The 17,533-nt window shown below is 42.6% G+C and overlaps 1 protein-coding gene across 2 annotated transcripts in view; it reads left to right on the top strand.

Moving 5' to 3' along the window:
* Positions 1-17,533, top strand: part of LOC140385744 (serine/threonine-protein kinase OSR1-like) — a 265,075-nt gene that overhangs the window by 104,554 nt on the left and 142,988 nt on the right. For both annotated transcript variants that reach the window (XM_072468206.1, XM_072468207.1), the window contains exon 4: positions 6,716-6,857. In XM_072468206.1, coding sequence (XP_072324307.1) covers positions 6,716-6,857 — 142 coding nt within the window. The remainder of the gene's footprint in view (positions 1-6,715; positions 6,858-17,533) is intronic.

Here is a 17,533-nt window from a genome sequence, read left to right as displayed (position 1 = left end):
CATGCCATATGCTTTCTTGACTACCTTCTCCACCTGCGTTACTACTTTCAGTGACCTGTGGACCCAGATCCCTCTGCCTGTCAGTACTCTTAAGGGTTCTGCCATTTACTATATATTTCCCACCGCGATTAGACCTTCCAAAACGCATGACCTCACATTTGTCCATTTTAAACTCCAGCCATCTCTCCGTCCAAATCTCCAACCGATCTATATCTTCTGACCGTTCTCATTGCTATCCGCAATTCTTAATAATCAGACCGGTTACATTTTCCTCCAAATTCTTTATATATACTACAAATGGCAACGGTCACTGCCCTTTTTTCAGAAAAGCACCCTTTCACTGCTACCCTCTGTCTTCTATGACCAAGCTTGTTCTGTGTCCATCTTGCCAGCTTACCTCTGATCCCATGCAACTTCATTTTCTGTACCAGTCTGCCATGAGGGACCTGGTCAAAGGCCTTACTGAAGTCCATGTAGACAACATTCACTGCCCTACCGTCATCAATCATCTTCGTCACTTCTTCAGAAAACTCGAGTTAGTGAGTCTTGACCTCCCCTTCACAAAACCATGTTGATCACCTTGTGAAGTCTCAAATGATCTTGTTACTTTAGGTGACCTAATAGAGGCCTTAAAATTATAAAGGTTCGCTAGCATAGAGACAAAGGTTTTCTCTTGTGGGGAGGAACATATCGGATGCCACCAATATAAAATAGTTACCAAGAAATCCCAATAGGGAACTTAGAAGAGAGAAACTTCTTGACCCAATGAGTGGTGAGAATGTGGAAGTTGCTGCTGCAGACTGGTTGAAGTGAATGGTATAGATGTATTCAAGGGGAAACTAGACGTACATTTAAGAGAGCAGGGAATAGATTTTGAGGAGTTATACTTATCTAGTTTACTTTTAAGTGCATCGATGCTATTTGCCTCAACTACTCCACGGAGTAGTAAGTTACACATGCTAATCACTCCTTGGGCAAATAAGTTTCTTCTGAATTCCTTATTGAATGTATTTGTGACTATCTTGTATATATGACCCTTGTTTGTATAGACTGCTCTTAATACATCCATTGAGGAGACTACAAGATGAAAGTACCCTCCAGGGTTAGCGAAGGAATTCAAGTATGGTATCAAATTGAAAGAACAAAGAAAAGTACAGCACAGGAACAGGCCCTTCGGCCCTCCAAGCCTGCGCCGACCATGCTGCCCGTCGAAACTAAAATCTTCTACATTTCTGGGGTCCGTATACCTCTATTCCCATCCTGACAAATGCCTCCTTTTTCTTTTTGACGAATATCTCTCGTTATCCAAGGTTCCTGAAATTTGCCATATATATCTTTCTTCCTCACAGGAACATGCCTGTCCTAAATTCCTTTCAACTGATATTTGAAGCCTCCCTTGGATGTTGATTTACCCTCAAACATCCGCCCCCAATCTGTTCATCAGTTCCCGCCTAATATTGTTATAATTAGCCTTCCCCCAATTTAGCACATTCACCCTCGGACCACTCTTATCCTTGTCCACCAGCACTTTAAAACTTACTGAATTGTGGTCACTGTTCCCGAAATGCTCCCCTACTGAAACTTCTACCACCTGGCCGGGCTCATTCCCCAATACCAGGTCCAGTACAGCCCCTTCCCTAGTTGGACTATCTACATATTGTTTTAAGAAGCTCTCCTGGATGCTCCTTACAAACTCTGCCCCGTCCAAGCCGCTAGCACTAAGTGAGTCCCAGTCAATATTGGGAAAGTTAAAGTCTCCCATCACAACAACCCTGTTGCTTTTACTCCTTTCCAAAATCTGTCTACCTATCTGCTCCTCTATCTCCCGCTGGCTGTTGGGAGGCCTGTAGTAAACCCCCAACATTGTGACTGCACCCTTCTTATTCCTGATCTCTACCCATATAGCCTCGCTGCCCTCTGAGGTGCCCTCCCGTAGTACAGCTGTGATATTCTCCCTAACCAGTAGCGCAACTCCGCCACCCCTCATACATCCCCCTCTATCCCGCCTGAAACCTCTAAATCCTGGAATGTTTAGCTGCCAATCCTGTCCTTCCCTCAACCAGGTCTCTGTAATGGCAACAACATCATAGTTCCAAGCACTAATCCAAACTCTTAAGTTCATCTGCCTTGCCTATTATACTTCTTGCATTAAAACATATGCACTTCAGGCCACCAGTCCTGCTGTTTTCAGCAACATCTCCCTGTCTGCTCTTCCTCCGAGCCATTGTGGCCCTATTTCCTAGTTCACCCTCAATTTTTTCACCTTCTGACCTATTGCTCCTTCTGACCACCCTCTTCCATACTAGTTTAAACCCTCCCATCTGACACTAGCAAACCTCGCGGCCAGGATATTTATGCCTCTCCAGTTATTCATGCAACCAGTCCTCCTTATACAGGTCAGTTCGTGGGATGAGGAAGCTCAGATACGTGGGTAGATTCGAGAAGTTGGGGTTGTTCTCTTTGAAGAAGAGAAGATTAAACGATTTGATGGATATTTGAAATCATAGGAATCTGGACTTAGTAAATAGGGAAAAACCCTTCCCATTGGTGGAAAGATCAATAATTAATGAGAGGGCACAAAATAAGGGAATTGGCAAAAGAAGCAATGGAGACATGATGAACATTTTCAGTGTGTGGTTGGGATCTGCAATGTGCTGCCTGAGTTATGGTGGAGACCATTTTAGTCGAGGCATTCAAGAGGGGATTAGATTATTATTGAAAAGGAAGAATGGACAGGGCTATACAGGGAGGAGGCAGGGAGTGGCACTGTGAATTGCTCCTTTGGAGAGCTACCTTCTGTGCTCTGAATTCTGTCAAATATGTGAAAAGGCTCGAGTAGGACATAAATATTTGTATGGCCGTTGTCAGCTTTGACAAAGAATCATCCAGACTCGAAACATTAGCTCCCTTCTCTCTCCACAGGTGCTGTCAGATCTGCTGAGATTGTCCAGTATTTTCTGTTTTTGATTCAAATGCCAGCACCTGCAGTAATTTGCTTTTATCCCTAGTCCTATACTCCAATCCTCTCACTATAAAGGTCAACATGCTATTTGCCTACTTTACTGCCGGTTGTACTGCATGCTTACTTTCAGCGACTGATGCACAAGGACACTTTTGGGGCTCGCTGAGTATCAGCCTCTCTGTTTACACCCATTCTAATAATAATCTGCCTTCTGATTTTTGCTACGAAAGCGATAACCTCACAGTTATCCACATTATACGGCATCTGCCATGCATATGCCCACTCACTCAGCCTGTTCAAATCCTGCTGAAGCATCTGTGCATCCTCTTCACAGCTCACCCACCCACCCAACTTTGTATCATCTGCAAATTTGGCGATAATGATATAGACATAGACATAGAACATACAGTGCAGAAGGAAGCCATTTGGCCTATCGAGTCTGCACCGACCCACTTAAGCCCTCACTTCCACCCTATCCCCGTAACGCAATAACCACTCCTCACCCTTTTTTTGGACATTAAGGGCAATTTAGCATGGCCAATCCACCTAACCTGCATGTCTTTGGACTGTGGGAAGAAACCGGAGCACCCGGAGGAAACCCACGCGGACACTGGGAGAACGTGCAGACTCCGCACTGGCGCTGTGAAGCCACAGTGCTAGCCACTTGTGCTACCATGCTGCATTTAGTACCCTCATCCAAATCATTAATATATATACTTCTGAGGTAGAAAATTCCACAGGTCATTTCTTTGAGTGAAGAAATTTCTCCTAATCTCGGTCTTAAATGGTCTATCCCATTGTTAAAAATTGGGGAAAATTAAGATTAAAAAATGAAATTGGGATAAAAGAAAATAAACAGGGAGATGTCTGAAAAGATATTTAAAAAGCAAGTGTTTATCTAGGTGACTAGAGGAAAACAATGAGGGTACAAAAAAAAGTAACTTCAAAGTGGAAAGAGAAAGAAATTGACATGTGTATGTAAAACACATACTCCACTGGGTGGATAAATCAGTGGGGGGAAAAAATGATATATCCATTACAGTGACTGGGGGAAAAATGGAGACAGACACAGACACAGAAGTAGCTGCCACCAGCCACACCAGCTGCAGAAATAGTCTCCCGAAAGCAAGTTATTGCTGACCAGGCAGCCTGTTAAGATAAAAGCCCAAACTGAGCAGATTTTGCCTTTGCCGTTACAAAAACCTGCTTTTCCCAAACGGGGCCACATAACCTGTGCATGGTCACTATTTGCTGGATTTAGCTTGTAGAGTTATATAATATTGGATGTTGTTTGGGAACAAAGGGCATCTCAGTTCAGGGAATGTAGGTACTTGGAACCAAGGGGTAATTTCCTGTCATACTGTGTGTGTGTGTATTTTTTGTTCTTTTAAGTTGATAAATATTCTTCATTATTTATTCATTGTTCAAACAATGACTGGATTATTTCTTCCCTGGTTCACACATTTTTCTCACCGTATACCAAATTAAAAATATACATCACTAAGAACCGGTGTAAAAGTTGCCCTTCTGTGTTTTGGGATACTCTCAATTAACATCAGCAGGGTTCTTAACACAATATCTTGAGACTGTGACCCCTTGTTCTCAACCCCTCAGCATGAGGGAACAACATCCCTGTGTCCAGCCCTGATAGAGTTTTATACGTTTCAATTCGGGCCCCCCCCCCATTGTTCTAAATTCCACTGAATAGGCCCATTCGATCCAATCTCTCCTGCCATCCCAGGAATCAGTCTGGTGAGCCATGCACTCCCTCTACATAGAACATACAGTGCAAAAGGAGGCCATTCGGCCCATCGAATCTGCACCAACCCACTTAAGCCCTCACTTACACCCTATCCCCATAACCCAGTAACCCCTCCTACCCTTTTTTGTGGACACTAAGGGCAATTTATCATGGCCAATCCACCTAACCTGCACATCTTTGGACTGTGGGAGGAAACCGGAGCACCCGGAGGAAGCCCACGCAGACACGGGGAGAACATATGGAAGGTATATGTTTGGATAAGGAGACCTAACCTCCAAAGTGGTCTCGTCAAGGGCCTGTACAACTGCAGTCAGACATCCTTGTTCCTGTACTCCAGTCCTCTTGCAATGAAGGCCAACATGCCATTTTCTTTCTCAACTGCTTGCTGCACCTGCATGCTTGCCTTCAGTGACTAGTGTATTATGAAACCCAGGTCACTTTGTATATCAACATTTCCCAATTTATCACCATTTAAATAACACTCTGCCATTCTGTTTCTCTTCGCCATTACACTTCATAGAACAAAGAACAAAGAAAAGTACAGCACAGGAACAAGCCCTTTGGCCCGCCAAGCCCGTGTCGACCATGCTGCTAGACTAAACTACAATCGTCTACACACATCTGCTATATATTGTGCCAATTCACTCCATTGGTCTAAATCACCCTGAAGTCTCTTAACATCCTCCTCACCACTCCTATTTCCACTAAATTTTGCATTGTCAGCAAATTTGGAAATATTAATTTTAGAGTACCCAATTCTTTTTTTTCCCCAACTAAGGGACAATTTAGCATGGGCAGTTCACCTATCCTGCACATTTTTTTGGGTTGTAGGGGTGAGACCCACGCAGACATGGGGAGAATGTGCAAACTCCACAGGGACTGTGACCCAGGTCCTGGATCGAACTTGGGTCCTCGTGCCATGAGGCAGCAGTGCTAACCACTGCGCCATCGTGCTGCCCATTCATCCAAATCATTGATGTAGATTATGATAAGCTGGGGCCCAAGCACTGATTCGTGCGGGACCCCACTAATCATTGCTTATCACTTTTGAAAAAGACCTATTTAGTCCTATTTACTGTTTTCTGTCTGCTATCAATTCTTAATCCATGCCAATTCAATGCGCTTTAACTTTGGACACTAATCTCTTACTCTTGCGTGGTACTTTATCAAAAGCTGTCTGAAAATCCAAATGCACCACTTCCACTGGTTCATCATTATCAATTTTACTCTCCATGACCTGGAAAAAAAACTCCGGTAGATTTGTCGAACATGATTTCCCTTTCATAAATGTTGACTTTCTCTAATTCGATTGATATTTTCTAAGTGCCCTGTTATTGCACCCTTTATAATAGACTCTAGCACCAGTTTGCAACTCTCTGTTTTCTCTCCCTCCTTTTTTAAATAGTGGTGTTACATTTGCCACCTTCAAATCTGCTGGGACCGTTTTGGAATCTACAAATTTTGGAAGATGACATCCAATACATCCACCATTTCTATGGCCACCTCCTTTCGTACCCTGGGGTGTAGATTCAGGCCATGGGAATTTATTGCATTTCAGTCCCATTAACTTCTGCCACATAATTTTTCAAGTAATACTAATTTCCTTCATTCTTCCTTCTCATTAGACCCTTGATGCTTTTACATTTCTGGGAAGTTATTTATGTCTTTGTCCATTTTCTAAACTGGGGTTCTTTCTGCTGTCTTTATCATATCCTTTAGTTTCAATGTTGCCCCTTGTCCTGTCTCCTACAAGTTGATTATCCTGGAATATTTTGAACCCAACATGGCTATTTAGCCGCTTGCAGAGCCACGGTTGCTATGTCTATTTTTTTTTTGCAGCTAGGAGAATTGCTTATAGGTTATGTAACCCAGTTGCTAACAAAGAAAATAATGGTTGCTTCGCAAATACTTCCATAAGGATCGGGCCAAGTTAGTGGTTTCAGAATTTACTGAAATGTTACTCTGTCTTGATGCTTTTTCTCTCATTCCAGGATCTGTGCTCGATATCATTAAACATGTTGTGGCGCGAGGGGATCACAAGAATGGTGTTTTGGAGGAGGCAGTTATAGCCACTATTTTGAAAGAAGTACTGGAGGGGCTTGATTACCTGCATAAAAATGGGCAGATTCACAGGTAAGCTCAATTTGATGTGGTCCAATATCATGGCATAGCATAGATATCAAAGATGTGTGACTCAGCAACTATTCAAAGATGTATAATCTTCATTTTTGCTGTAATGGAATATTTTTAGTTACATATATGGTAGATCACTGAGTCATCAAAAGCAATATTTCCATCTCACTTTGAAAATTATGTAGTCCTGTGGAGTTGGGTTTGGAGGTGGGTCCTTAAAACAAAATCTCATGTTGAGTCAACTGTCTGATGCATTCGTGCCTCAACAAATCTTGCGATTTCGGCTAATTAAATGCCAAATAAAGGATTAATTTTTGCTAGCAGCAAACTAGCCCCCTGCTGAAACTGAACCCAGGCGAGTACCTGGAGGTGGTCTCGCAATGGCAGGCCGGAGTGACCAGCAAGGTCTCATTCATTTTTCTTCATCCTAACTCTTTGGAGCTAGGGGTGCTAGATGGCCACAGCTGTAGCTGCCAGCTATCCTTGGCCTGCCACACTGAAGATTTTACAGCTGTGGCTACACTCACTCAATGATTGATGAAACAGCCAGAGGGCACCTTCTTCTTGAAGTGCCCTTGTGGTCTCCCACCTACATTGTCAACATCCTCCTCTCCCAGTGTCACTCCTTTCAGTCATCCTGCCTGCCTTCCCTTAATAGGCGGGTCTCCCAGAGGCAGCCTGTTAACCGGCACTATCAAGGTCGAGAGCCATAAAATGGTCTTGACACCAAAGAACCTGATAAGAGAAGATTCTGTCCTAAATCTCTCCTCTATGTTCAATAGCTTGAAATAATTGCTAGACCTTTATTCACTCTTGCCATCTCTTCCTATCTGTCACTTTTGTCTCTATTTATAAACCATTTGCATTTTAAAACACAGGCTTATATCTCCAAATCTTGATTTCCCTTTTACCTTCTGTGCAACCTATTCTTAGCTTTGATGTCAAATTCTGTGGACCTCATTCATGCTTGCAGTTTTACCTATTTGTAATACTGAGCATTGCATTTGGATTGCTTCAAATTGAGGTTCTTAGCATTTACAGAGCAGTTTCTTGGAGTTTAGATTTGAATTTTAAAACAATTTTTTAAAGATCAGCTTTCAAAGGCAATTGGGGATGGGCAATGAACACTGGCCTAGCCAGCGAAGGCCGCATCTCTTGAATTTAAAAAAAATACAGCCCAGAAGGGTGGTACAGTGGTCAGCACTGATGCCTCAGTGCTCGGGACCCGGGTTCGATTCCAGTCTTGAGTGACTGTCTGTGTGGGGTTTGTACATTCCCCCGCATCTGTGAGTTTCCACGTGCTGTGGTTTCCTCCCACAGTCCAAAGATGTGCAGGTTAAGATTACTGGGGATAAGCCTATGAGGAAAGATTAAGTAGACTGGGTCCTTATTCTCAGGAGTTTAGAAGAATCTGAGGGTCGGAGAGGGTGATCGCCTTCAAACATATAACATTTGTACAGGGCTCAACAGTGTAGATGCAAGAAGGATGTTTCCCTTGACTGAGGGATTGAGATCCAGGGGATGCAGTCACAGAATAAGGGGCAAGCCACTTAGGACTGAGATAGGGAGGAATTTCTGAGTGATAGATCTTTAGTACTCTCTGCCCCAGAGGGCTGTGGAGTCTCGGTCATTGGTCTCACTCTTGAACAGTCTCAATAGATTTTTACATATTAAAACATCAAGGGATACAGGGATAGTGCAGGAAAATGGTGTTAGAATCATAGAATTTACAGTGCAGAAGGAGGCCATTCAGCTGATCGAGTCTGTATCAGCCCTTGGAAAGATCACCCCATTTAAACCCACACCTCCACCCTGACCCAGTAACCCCACCTAATCTTTTGGATACTAAGGGGCAATTTAGCATGGCAGTCCACGTAACCTGCACATCTATGGACTGTGGGAGGAAACCGGAGCACCCGGAAGAAACCCTCACAGACACTTAGATCAGCCATGATCTCATTGAATGGTGGAACGAGCTGAGGGCTGAATGGCTTACTCCTATCTTTTGTGTTCCTATGTTCACACCCTGCCATCCAAAAAGTCAGTAGTGTGATTACTCCTATTGATCACTGCAGAAATACAGAAATTAATCCCTCCCTCACTTTGGCAGAAGTTCTCCGAGCTAGCTGGCCGTCAGCCTTGTACCCAGCAGTGGCAGTCGTGACCAGGACTGGGACCAAGAGTGCCCAGATTCCATCTCCCTGAGTCCAGGACCAGATACGTGTGGAGAGTCTCACAGGGCGGGTGGGGATGGAGAGAGCACCCACAAGGTGCAAACCTTGTTGGAGTGTGATGGGGGAATGTCTGATGTGGAAAGCGGCTCCACCACTGCCACCTTCCTGTCCGAGGTGGGTGATTTGTCATATTTCCCTCCCCTGTCCACTCTCCAGCAATGTTGAGGCCCTCAAGTGTGAAATAATTAGCCATTTAAGACTTTCAGTTGGGGCGAGAGCAGGCAAGCTGCCTGCTCCACCTAAAATTGTGAACAGGTCAGGGCAGGCAGGAGGGTGGTGGGAAGGCCAACCAGTGGAATTCTAAGGCTCTTCCCCCACCCCACTTTGCCTATGAACCCATTGATGAAGGGATCCTTCAAATTCAGCCCACTTGTGTGTAATTGGGGGTAAATTCTCCACTTGCTCATACTGAATGAGTAGGAAATCTTGTCCCTTGTTGGCATGATCACCTGCCAGTTTGAGAATACCATTTTGGGTTTGATGGACTTCAAAAAGCTGGTGGCAACAAAAAAGCTGTTTGGGCAATTTTCTTTGAGAGAAAAGTGCTGCCACACTTCCATCTCTTGTGCAATCACAGATTTGCTGTAGGCTGGTCAGTGGAGCAGTGCAGTCAGGAACGTTCCTCCAAAACTGAGTCAGCACAAATGATCTGGAACCATTTAGATAAATTGTACCTGCGTTATGATTTTTAACACCAATTGTGGATCAATTGGCGGATACCCCTTATGAATACCCATTTCTCTGTGTTTAAAACGTTTGGAATTTCTAAATTAGCTTCCAAGCTGTAACTTGATCCTGAGTATCTATTCTTTTCTACATACTACAGGCACTGCTGAATCAAATTATTTAGCAAGTAATTACTTCAGGTTATCCAATATTGATGTCATAGTTCTTTCATATGTTGTGAATGATGCATAAATTTGAACTTGCTTTCTAATTGTAGCAAAGACATAATGGTTTCCACGGTTTGGTGTGTAGTGCTCCTGTGGAGTGCAATATCCCTCCTTGAATTTGTTGCCTGCTATGTGATCGAGATTCAGTACTGAATAATTAGAATCTCTGAAAAGTTTGCAAGGGCACTTAAAATGAGTTTCCTTTTTTGCTTTCTCTGTCCTCGTGCATAAAAATAACTACTTGACTAGCTTTTAAACAATTGGAAAAGAAATACAGAGCAGAGCAGGACGTGGCTATGCCAAAAAGAACAGAATAAAACAATGGTGATTATTAGTGGAGAAATCACAGAATGGTTGCAACACAGGAGGATTTGACCAGTCGTGGTCTGTGCTTTCTCTGAGAAGCAATTCACCAGTGCCACTCTCCCACCTTCTCTCTGTAACCCTGCACATTCTTCCTTTTCAGAGAATCCAATTCCCTCCTGAATGTCTCGATTGATTATGCCTACATCACACTGGCAGTGCATTCTAGATCCTACCCACTCACTACATGAAAGGTTTTTCCTCATGTCGCCATTGCTCCTCTTGCTAGTTACCTTAAATCGTTTTCCTCTGGTTCTCATTTCTCCCCATCTACTCTGTCCAGACCCCTCATGATTTTGAATACCTCTACAAATCACCACCTCTTCTCAAAGAAAAACAGCCCTAACTTCTCCAGTCCTTTTAAGTAATTGAAGTTCCTCATCACTGGAACCTTTCTCATGAATATTTTGTGCACTCTCTTCATTTCATTCCTAAAGTCTAGTGCTCAGAATTGGACCCAGTACCTGAGGCCAAACCAGTGTTCCAATAAGGTTTCACATAACTTTGTTATTTTTGTACTTGGTGCCCCTCAAAGCCAAGGTGCTGTATTAACTGTTCTCAGCCTGTCCTGCAACATTCATGGCTCATTGGTTGCCACACAGCTCCAGGGACCCGGGTTCAATTCCGGCCTTGCCCGTGTGGAGTTGGTTCCATCTCCCTGTCCCTACGTGGGTTTCCTCTGTGCAGATTAGGTGGATTGACCGTGCTAATTTGCCCCTTCGTGATCAAGGATGTGCAGGTTGGGTGGGGTTACGGGAATAGGGTGGGTGAGTGGGCTTGGGTAGGGTGCTTTTTCAGAGGGTGGGTGCAGACTCGATGGGCCAAATGACCTGCACTGTAGGGATTCTATGATTCAATGACTTATGCACGTATGCACCAGTCCCTTTGCTCCTGCATCCCTTTTTTAAAGTTGTATGCTTTGTTTTATATTGTCTCTTTGCGTTATTTACACCAAAATTAATCACATTATGCTTCTCTGAACTAAATTTTGTCTGCCATTTGTTCACTTTGCATCCGTCTTTACCAAAGAAGTAGATGTTATCCAGCACATGGTGACAGACAAGGAAATTATTTCCCCAGAAGAGTTCAAAATTGTTCAGGAGTGCTGAATAGACTTGGTACTGAAAATTGGCATGGTGCCATGACCAGGGCGACAGTGGTTAGCACTGCTACCTCAGCGACAGGGACCCAGTTTTGATTCCTGTATTGGTTGACTGTCTGTGTGGAGTTTGCACGTTCTCCCCATGTCTGCATGGGTTTTCTTCAGGTGTTCCGGTTTCCTTCCACAGTTCAAAGATGTGCAAGTTGGGTGGATTGGCCATGATCAATGCCTGGGTTACAGGGATAGAGCAGGGGTTTTCAAAATCAGGTTCAGGAGGGTCGCCGCGTTCTCGATCGCGGGAGGAATGGCCAACTACTGTGACTGGCCTTTAAAAATGGCAACAGCAATGGACTTTTGAGATTGCCAGGCATCGTATGCATGCGTGCCGGATCAAGCAGTGTGCAGACCCGGAGCGCAGCGGGGTGAACAGCCTCCTCTTGACGTCAGCGCGCTGTCCAGGTCAGTTTTCTTTTTCAGAAATGGACCAAGTCCTCCCACCAAGAGTGGCGGCAGAGAGTAGGTCACGCGCCCCGTGCGCTGACATATTTTCTGTGCACCTGAGAGATTCCTCCATTTTGCAGCTGCCAGCAGTGCTGGTGTGAACTCTTGGGTGAAAAACCCATGAAGAAGAAGCTGAAAACAGGAACACAGCAACATAGATAATTACTTGAGGTATGGGTTAATAATTGTTCCACTGCAACCCAGAATTCAAAGTCCATGTGTGTTATATGCAGGGAAGCACTGGCAAATTAAAGTTTAAAACTCTCAAAATTTCCAAAGACATTTGAAGTCTAAATCTGTTGAGTTCAAGGACAAACCTGTTCAATTTTTTCAACTTGTGCAGTGAGATCTTAAATCATCAGCGAAAGTTGTCAGAAATGTAGCATAATAACAAAGCAAGTGACATCATTAGTAACAAGCAGGCTCACCTGTCACATTAAAGGTATGTGAAAAAGGCTGGCTGGCTTGGATCATGAAGGTTGGCCAGTGTGGGTCCCGAAGGATGGCTAGTTGGCAAAAATGGGTCCCTGGCAAATAGGTTTGACGAACACTGAGGTCGAGTGCTCTTTCGAAGGATCGGTGTAGACTTGATGGCCCGAATGGTCTCCTATTGCACTGTGGGGATTCTATGGATGAGATCCAAAGATATTGAAGTAATGGAAATTGCAGAAGCGCTGGCCATAATCTTGCAATCTTCTCTCGGCTCAGGTGAGTTGCCCGAAGACTGGAGAATTGCAAAAGTTACATCCTTGTTCAAAAAAGGTTGTCTGGATAGCCCCAGAAATTACAAGCCAGTAGTTTAATATCAGCAGTGGGCAAGCTTTTAGAAATTATAATTTGGGATAGAATTAGTCGTCATATGGAAAAGTGTGGGTTGATCAGGAAAATCCAGCAAGGATTTCTAAAGGGGAAATAGTGTTTAACTAACTTGCCGGAGTTTTTGAGGAAGTAATAGACAGGGTCAATGAGGGTAATGCGATTGTTGTGGTGTGCTTGGACCTTCAGAAGGCATTAATTACAGTGCCATACAACAGACTTGACGGAAAAGTCATAGCTCATGGAGTAAAAGGGACAGTACCAATGTAGAAAGAAAATTGGCTGAATAAATAAGAGAATTAAGGGCCAATGGACATTTTTCTGGCTGGAGGAAGGTTTGTAGCGGTGTTCCTCAGGGGCCAGTATTTGGGACTCTTGCTTTTCCTGATATATATTATTGATCTAGATCTTGGTGCGTAGGGGACAATTTCAAAGTTGACGGATGACAGAAAGCTTGGAAGTATTTAAACTGTGAAGAAGACAGTTTCTAACTTTAAATGGGCAAAGACAAGTTGGTGGAGTGGGCAGATGGGTGGCAAGTGAAGTTCAATGCGGAGAGTGATATATTTTGATAGGAAGAACATGGATAATATAAAATAAGGGATAGAATAATTAAAAAGAGTGCAGGAGCAGAGGGATCTGGGTGTATATGTGCATGTATCATTGAAGGTGGCAGGACAGGTAGAGAGCAGTTAATACAGCAGATAATATCCTGGGCTTTATTAATAGGGGCATAGCATACACGAGCAAGGAGGTTATGCTGAACTTATATAGGACACTAGTTAGACCTCCACTTGAATATTGTGTACAGTTCTGGTTGCCACAGTATAGGAAGGATGTGAACAAATTGGAGAGAGTGCAGAGGAGATTTGATAGCGATGCTCAAAATCATGAGGGGGCTGGACAAAGTAGATTGGGAGAAACTACTCTAGCTCATGAAAGGATCAAGAACAAAGAGGGCACATTTAGTGATTTGCAAAAGAAGCAAATGTGATGCGAGAAAAAGCTTTTTCATGTGAGTGGTTCAGGCCCAGAATGCACTGCCAGGAAGTGTGGTTGAGGCATTCAAGAGGGAATTAAATGATTACTTCAACAGAAACAATGTGCAGGGGTACAGAAAAAAAGCAGGGAAATGGCATCAAGTCCTGATGCTCGTTTGGAGAGCCAGTGCTGACATGATGGGCCAGATGGCCCTCTTGCACCATAACAATTCTGTGATTTTATATGCTAGTTTAAAAAGTTTTGGGTTCCCTTTTAGGTTAGCTATTGGTCTCTTATTTGCTTCTTATGTTTGCTTTTTCAGTTCCCCTCTGAGCCTTCTATACTCAGCCTGGTTCTTGGTAGTATTGTTCACCTGACATTTGTCATAAGCACACGTTCCTCTCCTTAATCTCTGTCTCTTTCGTCATCAAGGTAACTCTGGATTTGTTAGCCCTATCTTTTCCCTTTGTGGGACTATACCTTGACTCGGACTGAACTATCTCCTCTTTGTTTGGTTACAGTTTTGCCTGCCAACCTTTGATTCATTCAAATAACACAAGAACTGAGAGGTTAGAATCACGATGAAAGTCAGAAAAATAAGACTTTATTTCACTGGATCAGATAGAATTAATGGGGACATGAAGCTTTTCTTGACTAAAATGTTCCCGGAAGGTAAATTGTAAATTGCAAATGACATTTTGTTTTCATCCGAGCAAGAGATTTGCCTGAAGGGTAGAGTTTGAGATGGGATTAATGATTTAGAATCCTAGATATGCAAGTGCTTTTCCAGCACCAGCATTGCAGCTTGTTTTGATTGATGGAATAATGGATAATTGTATCTGTATTCACACCATCTAAGCCCCTTGATTCGGCTCCAGCCTGTAACCTTCTCTTGATTAACTGCTATTATCAATATAAAGTCTGAATTCATCAGTTGCTGAGATTTGAGCGTCTCTTGTCCTATATATGATTCGCATCTTAACCCCTCGACTACATCCTATGTCGTATTCTTGTTTTTCATGTAAAACACCTGCACCACTGGATCAAAACTTCCAACTATCCATTGCTTGTGTAACTTAATCTAATTTCTAAAGATGTAAATGCTATACAAATGTGAACTTGGCTTATCTAATTGTAGTAGGTATCTGTGTTTCGCTCCGCCTACTGTGTTGGAATCTCAGTACTGTCTTGACAAAATGACTGAAGTTTGGCTCATTCATAATTGTGAATAAATGATGCATGTTTAGAGTGTTGTTGTGAAATTAGGAAGGGCATTTAAAATAAAACTATTTTTTCCCCCCTTTTTCTTTCTGTGTTAAGAGTTAGAGATAACTTGCTCAGTATTAATTAAAACTGGGAAAAATGCAGATAAGTAAATATAATTACGGCAAGTAGAAAACAGTAAAACAGTGACTAATTAATTATGAAGTGTAGTGTACACATCTGAGCACCCAATTGTAGGAATGATAAAACTTGGAGAAGATTGGTGAGACAATACAGTGAATTAGAAGTTTTAGTTCTGAAGAAGTGTTTTAAAAACTGTTTCTTTTCAAATGCAGTTGGAGACCTAATAGAGGTTTCTAAAAGGCTTTGAAGTTGAGCAGCGAAATACTGTTTGCGCAGGTTGGTGTTGCAAATAACTAGTTCATGATTCATAAGTTTTAGAATATAGCTTCATTTTAGGAATTAAAGTTTTAACTGTGGAAAAAAATGGTGGTCATCTGGTTAAGGAATTGATTGGCACCTCAAGTGAATACAATTACTGTTTAAGTAACCTGTATTTATCTTGTAAGGTCCGTGTTGATCGTGGGGTGTGGGGGGGGCTTCATTGATTGACCCATTTGTGGACCTCTGGGTAGAGTTTGGGTGTCCATCGTTATCTCATTAAAGTGAAGAGCTAGCAAAGCTGAGAAATAGATACATTTCAGAATTGAAGAGTTATGTTGAAGGTGGAATCATTCCAAAGCATGCCATGTCGCCATGGTGACAGTGACTCGGGGCAGAATCTTGATTAGAAGGTTCTTTTGTTTAAATTCATCTGCAGGTGTTTGCTGCTCCGTTCAAGTTTGGATTTCATGAGGGAAAGTCAGTTGGAGATTTTCTGTAGTTTGCAACTAGTGGAAGAACTCTTCAGTGGTCCTCACGGAGCATTGTGGCAGAAAGCAGTTGTCAGAGTCAGTTTGGAAACTTGTAGGAAGTTGGATATCTGCTGGCAGCCCAAACAAGGATCTACGGCACGCAGAATCATGAGAACTGTACAGAAAAATGTAGAGAATCCACATTGTCAAAAAGCCAACACTAAGGAGAATTAAAATTAATTCTGGAGAGTTATGGCATACCTTTTGGTGATTCCAGGAAAAACGTTTGAACCGTCAAGATTTTATAAAACGAGGGAACTCTTAGGAGGAAATGAAAAGCAGAACTGAGTATATTACATAAAATTTTATATGCTACAGTGTTAATATTGTTTACTTTGTCTAATCTTTTTGATATACAATGATATTTGGCTTTGCTTAAAAAATTTATATCATGTGGCTTAATTCTGTTGGTTAATTGCTAAATGTTCTAATTCTTTTCCTTGAAACATTAATGATCCCTAACAGGCTTGTAACATTAGTAACAAGGAGCAGTCATCTAGTTAGGATTATTACTAGCAGCTGGAAGAAATTTCCATCGATCCTGCATGTGAAACATGGAATTCACAAGTGGCTAGTGTGTCAGAAAAGTGTAACATCACTTTACTTCGGATTAAATAGAATATACAGCACACAAATTGGACATTCCATCCAAGCAGTCCATGCCAGCATTTGTACTCCACTTGAATCTTCTCTTGTCTTTCCTTATCCAACTCTATCAGTATAACCCTCTATTCCCTTCTCCCCCAAATGCCAAATTGGCCTCTCTTAAACTTGTGCACTATTCACTTCAATCACACTGTGGTGTTTCACCTCACTACTGAGTAAAAATACATTTCTGAATTTCCTTTTTGATTTTTTTTGGTGGCTCTCTTATATTTTGTGGCCTCTTTTGCTCTTCCCCTTAAGTGGAAATGCATGCTCTGTGGCCCCTCTGTCAAAGCGTTTGATATTTTAAAACTCTTTGGTTTTCTCTCTTTCTTGAGACCCATCCTTTTTATTTTTTTGTGATGGGTATGACCTCTCATTTTTGATAAACTTAAATCTTTTTTGATCCCTTCCAGTCCTTCTATATTTTCCAGCAATAGCACTGACTTGCCACACCAAGTTGTTCCAAGTTAGCTACAATACTGGCATCGACCTGGCATTGTGGAAAATTGCACGGGTCGAGTCCTGCCATGACAGATGGTGAAATTATGAATTCAATAAAAATCTGGAATTAAAGATCTGAAGATGACCATGAAGCCACTGTCGATTGTCTTAAAAACCCACCTGGTTCATTAATGTCCTTTAGGGAATCAAATCTGTCGACTTTTACCTGGGAAGGCCTACATGTAACTCCAGATCCACGGCAATGTGGTTGACTCTTGGATGCTCTTGGGGATGGGCAATAAATGCTGTCCCAGCCCCGATGCCCACATCCCATGAATGAATAAAAGAAAAATCATTTCCATTCCAGGTCATCAGTAACGAACAAAGAAAGAAAAAAACATCACTGCAGGAGTTCCTTTGGGTACTGCCCTAGGCCCAACCATCTTCAGCTGCTTAATTAATGATCTCCTTTCCATCATAAAGGTCAGAAGTGGGGACGTTTGTGGATGATTGCACAATGTTCACCATTCATAACTTATCAGATGATGAAACAGTCCAT

This window comes from Scyliorhinus torazame, chromosome 11, assembly GCF_047496885.1.
Source record: "Scyliorhinus torazame isolate Kashiwa2021f chromosome 11, sScyTor2.1, whole genome shotgun sequence".
NCBI classification, from domain to species: domain Eukaryota; kingdom Metazoa; phylum Chordata; class Chondrichthyes; order Carcharhiniformes; family Scyliorhinidae; genus Scyliorhinus; species Scyliorhinus torazame.
The sequence above is the reverse complement of the archived record's forward strand: the minus strand, read 5'-3'. Positions and strand labels throughout refer to the sequence as shown.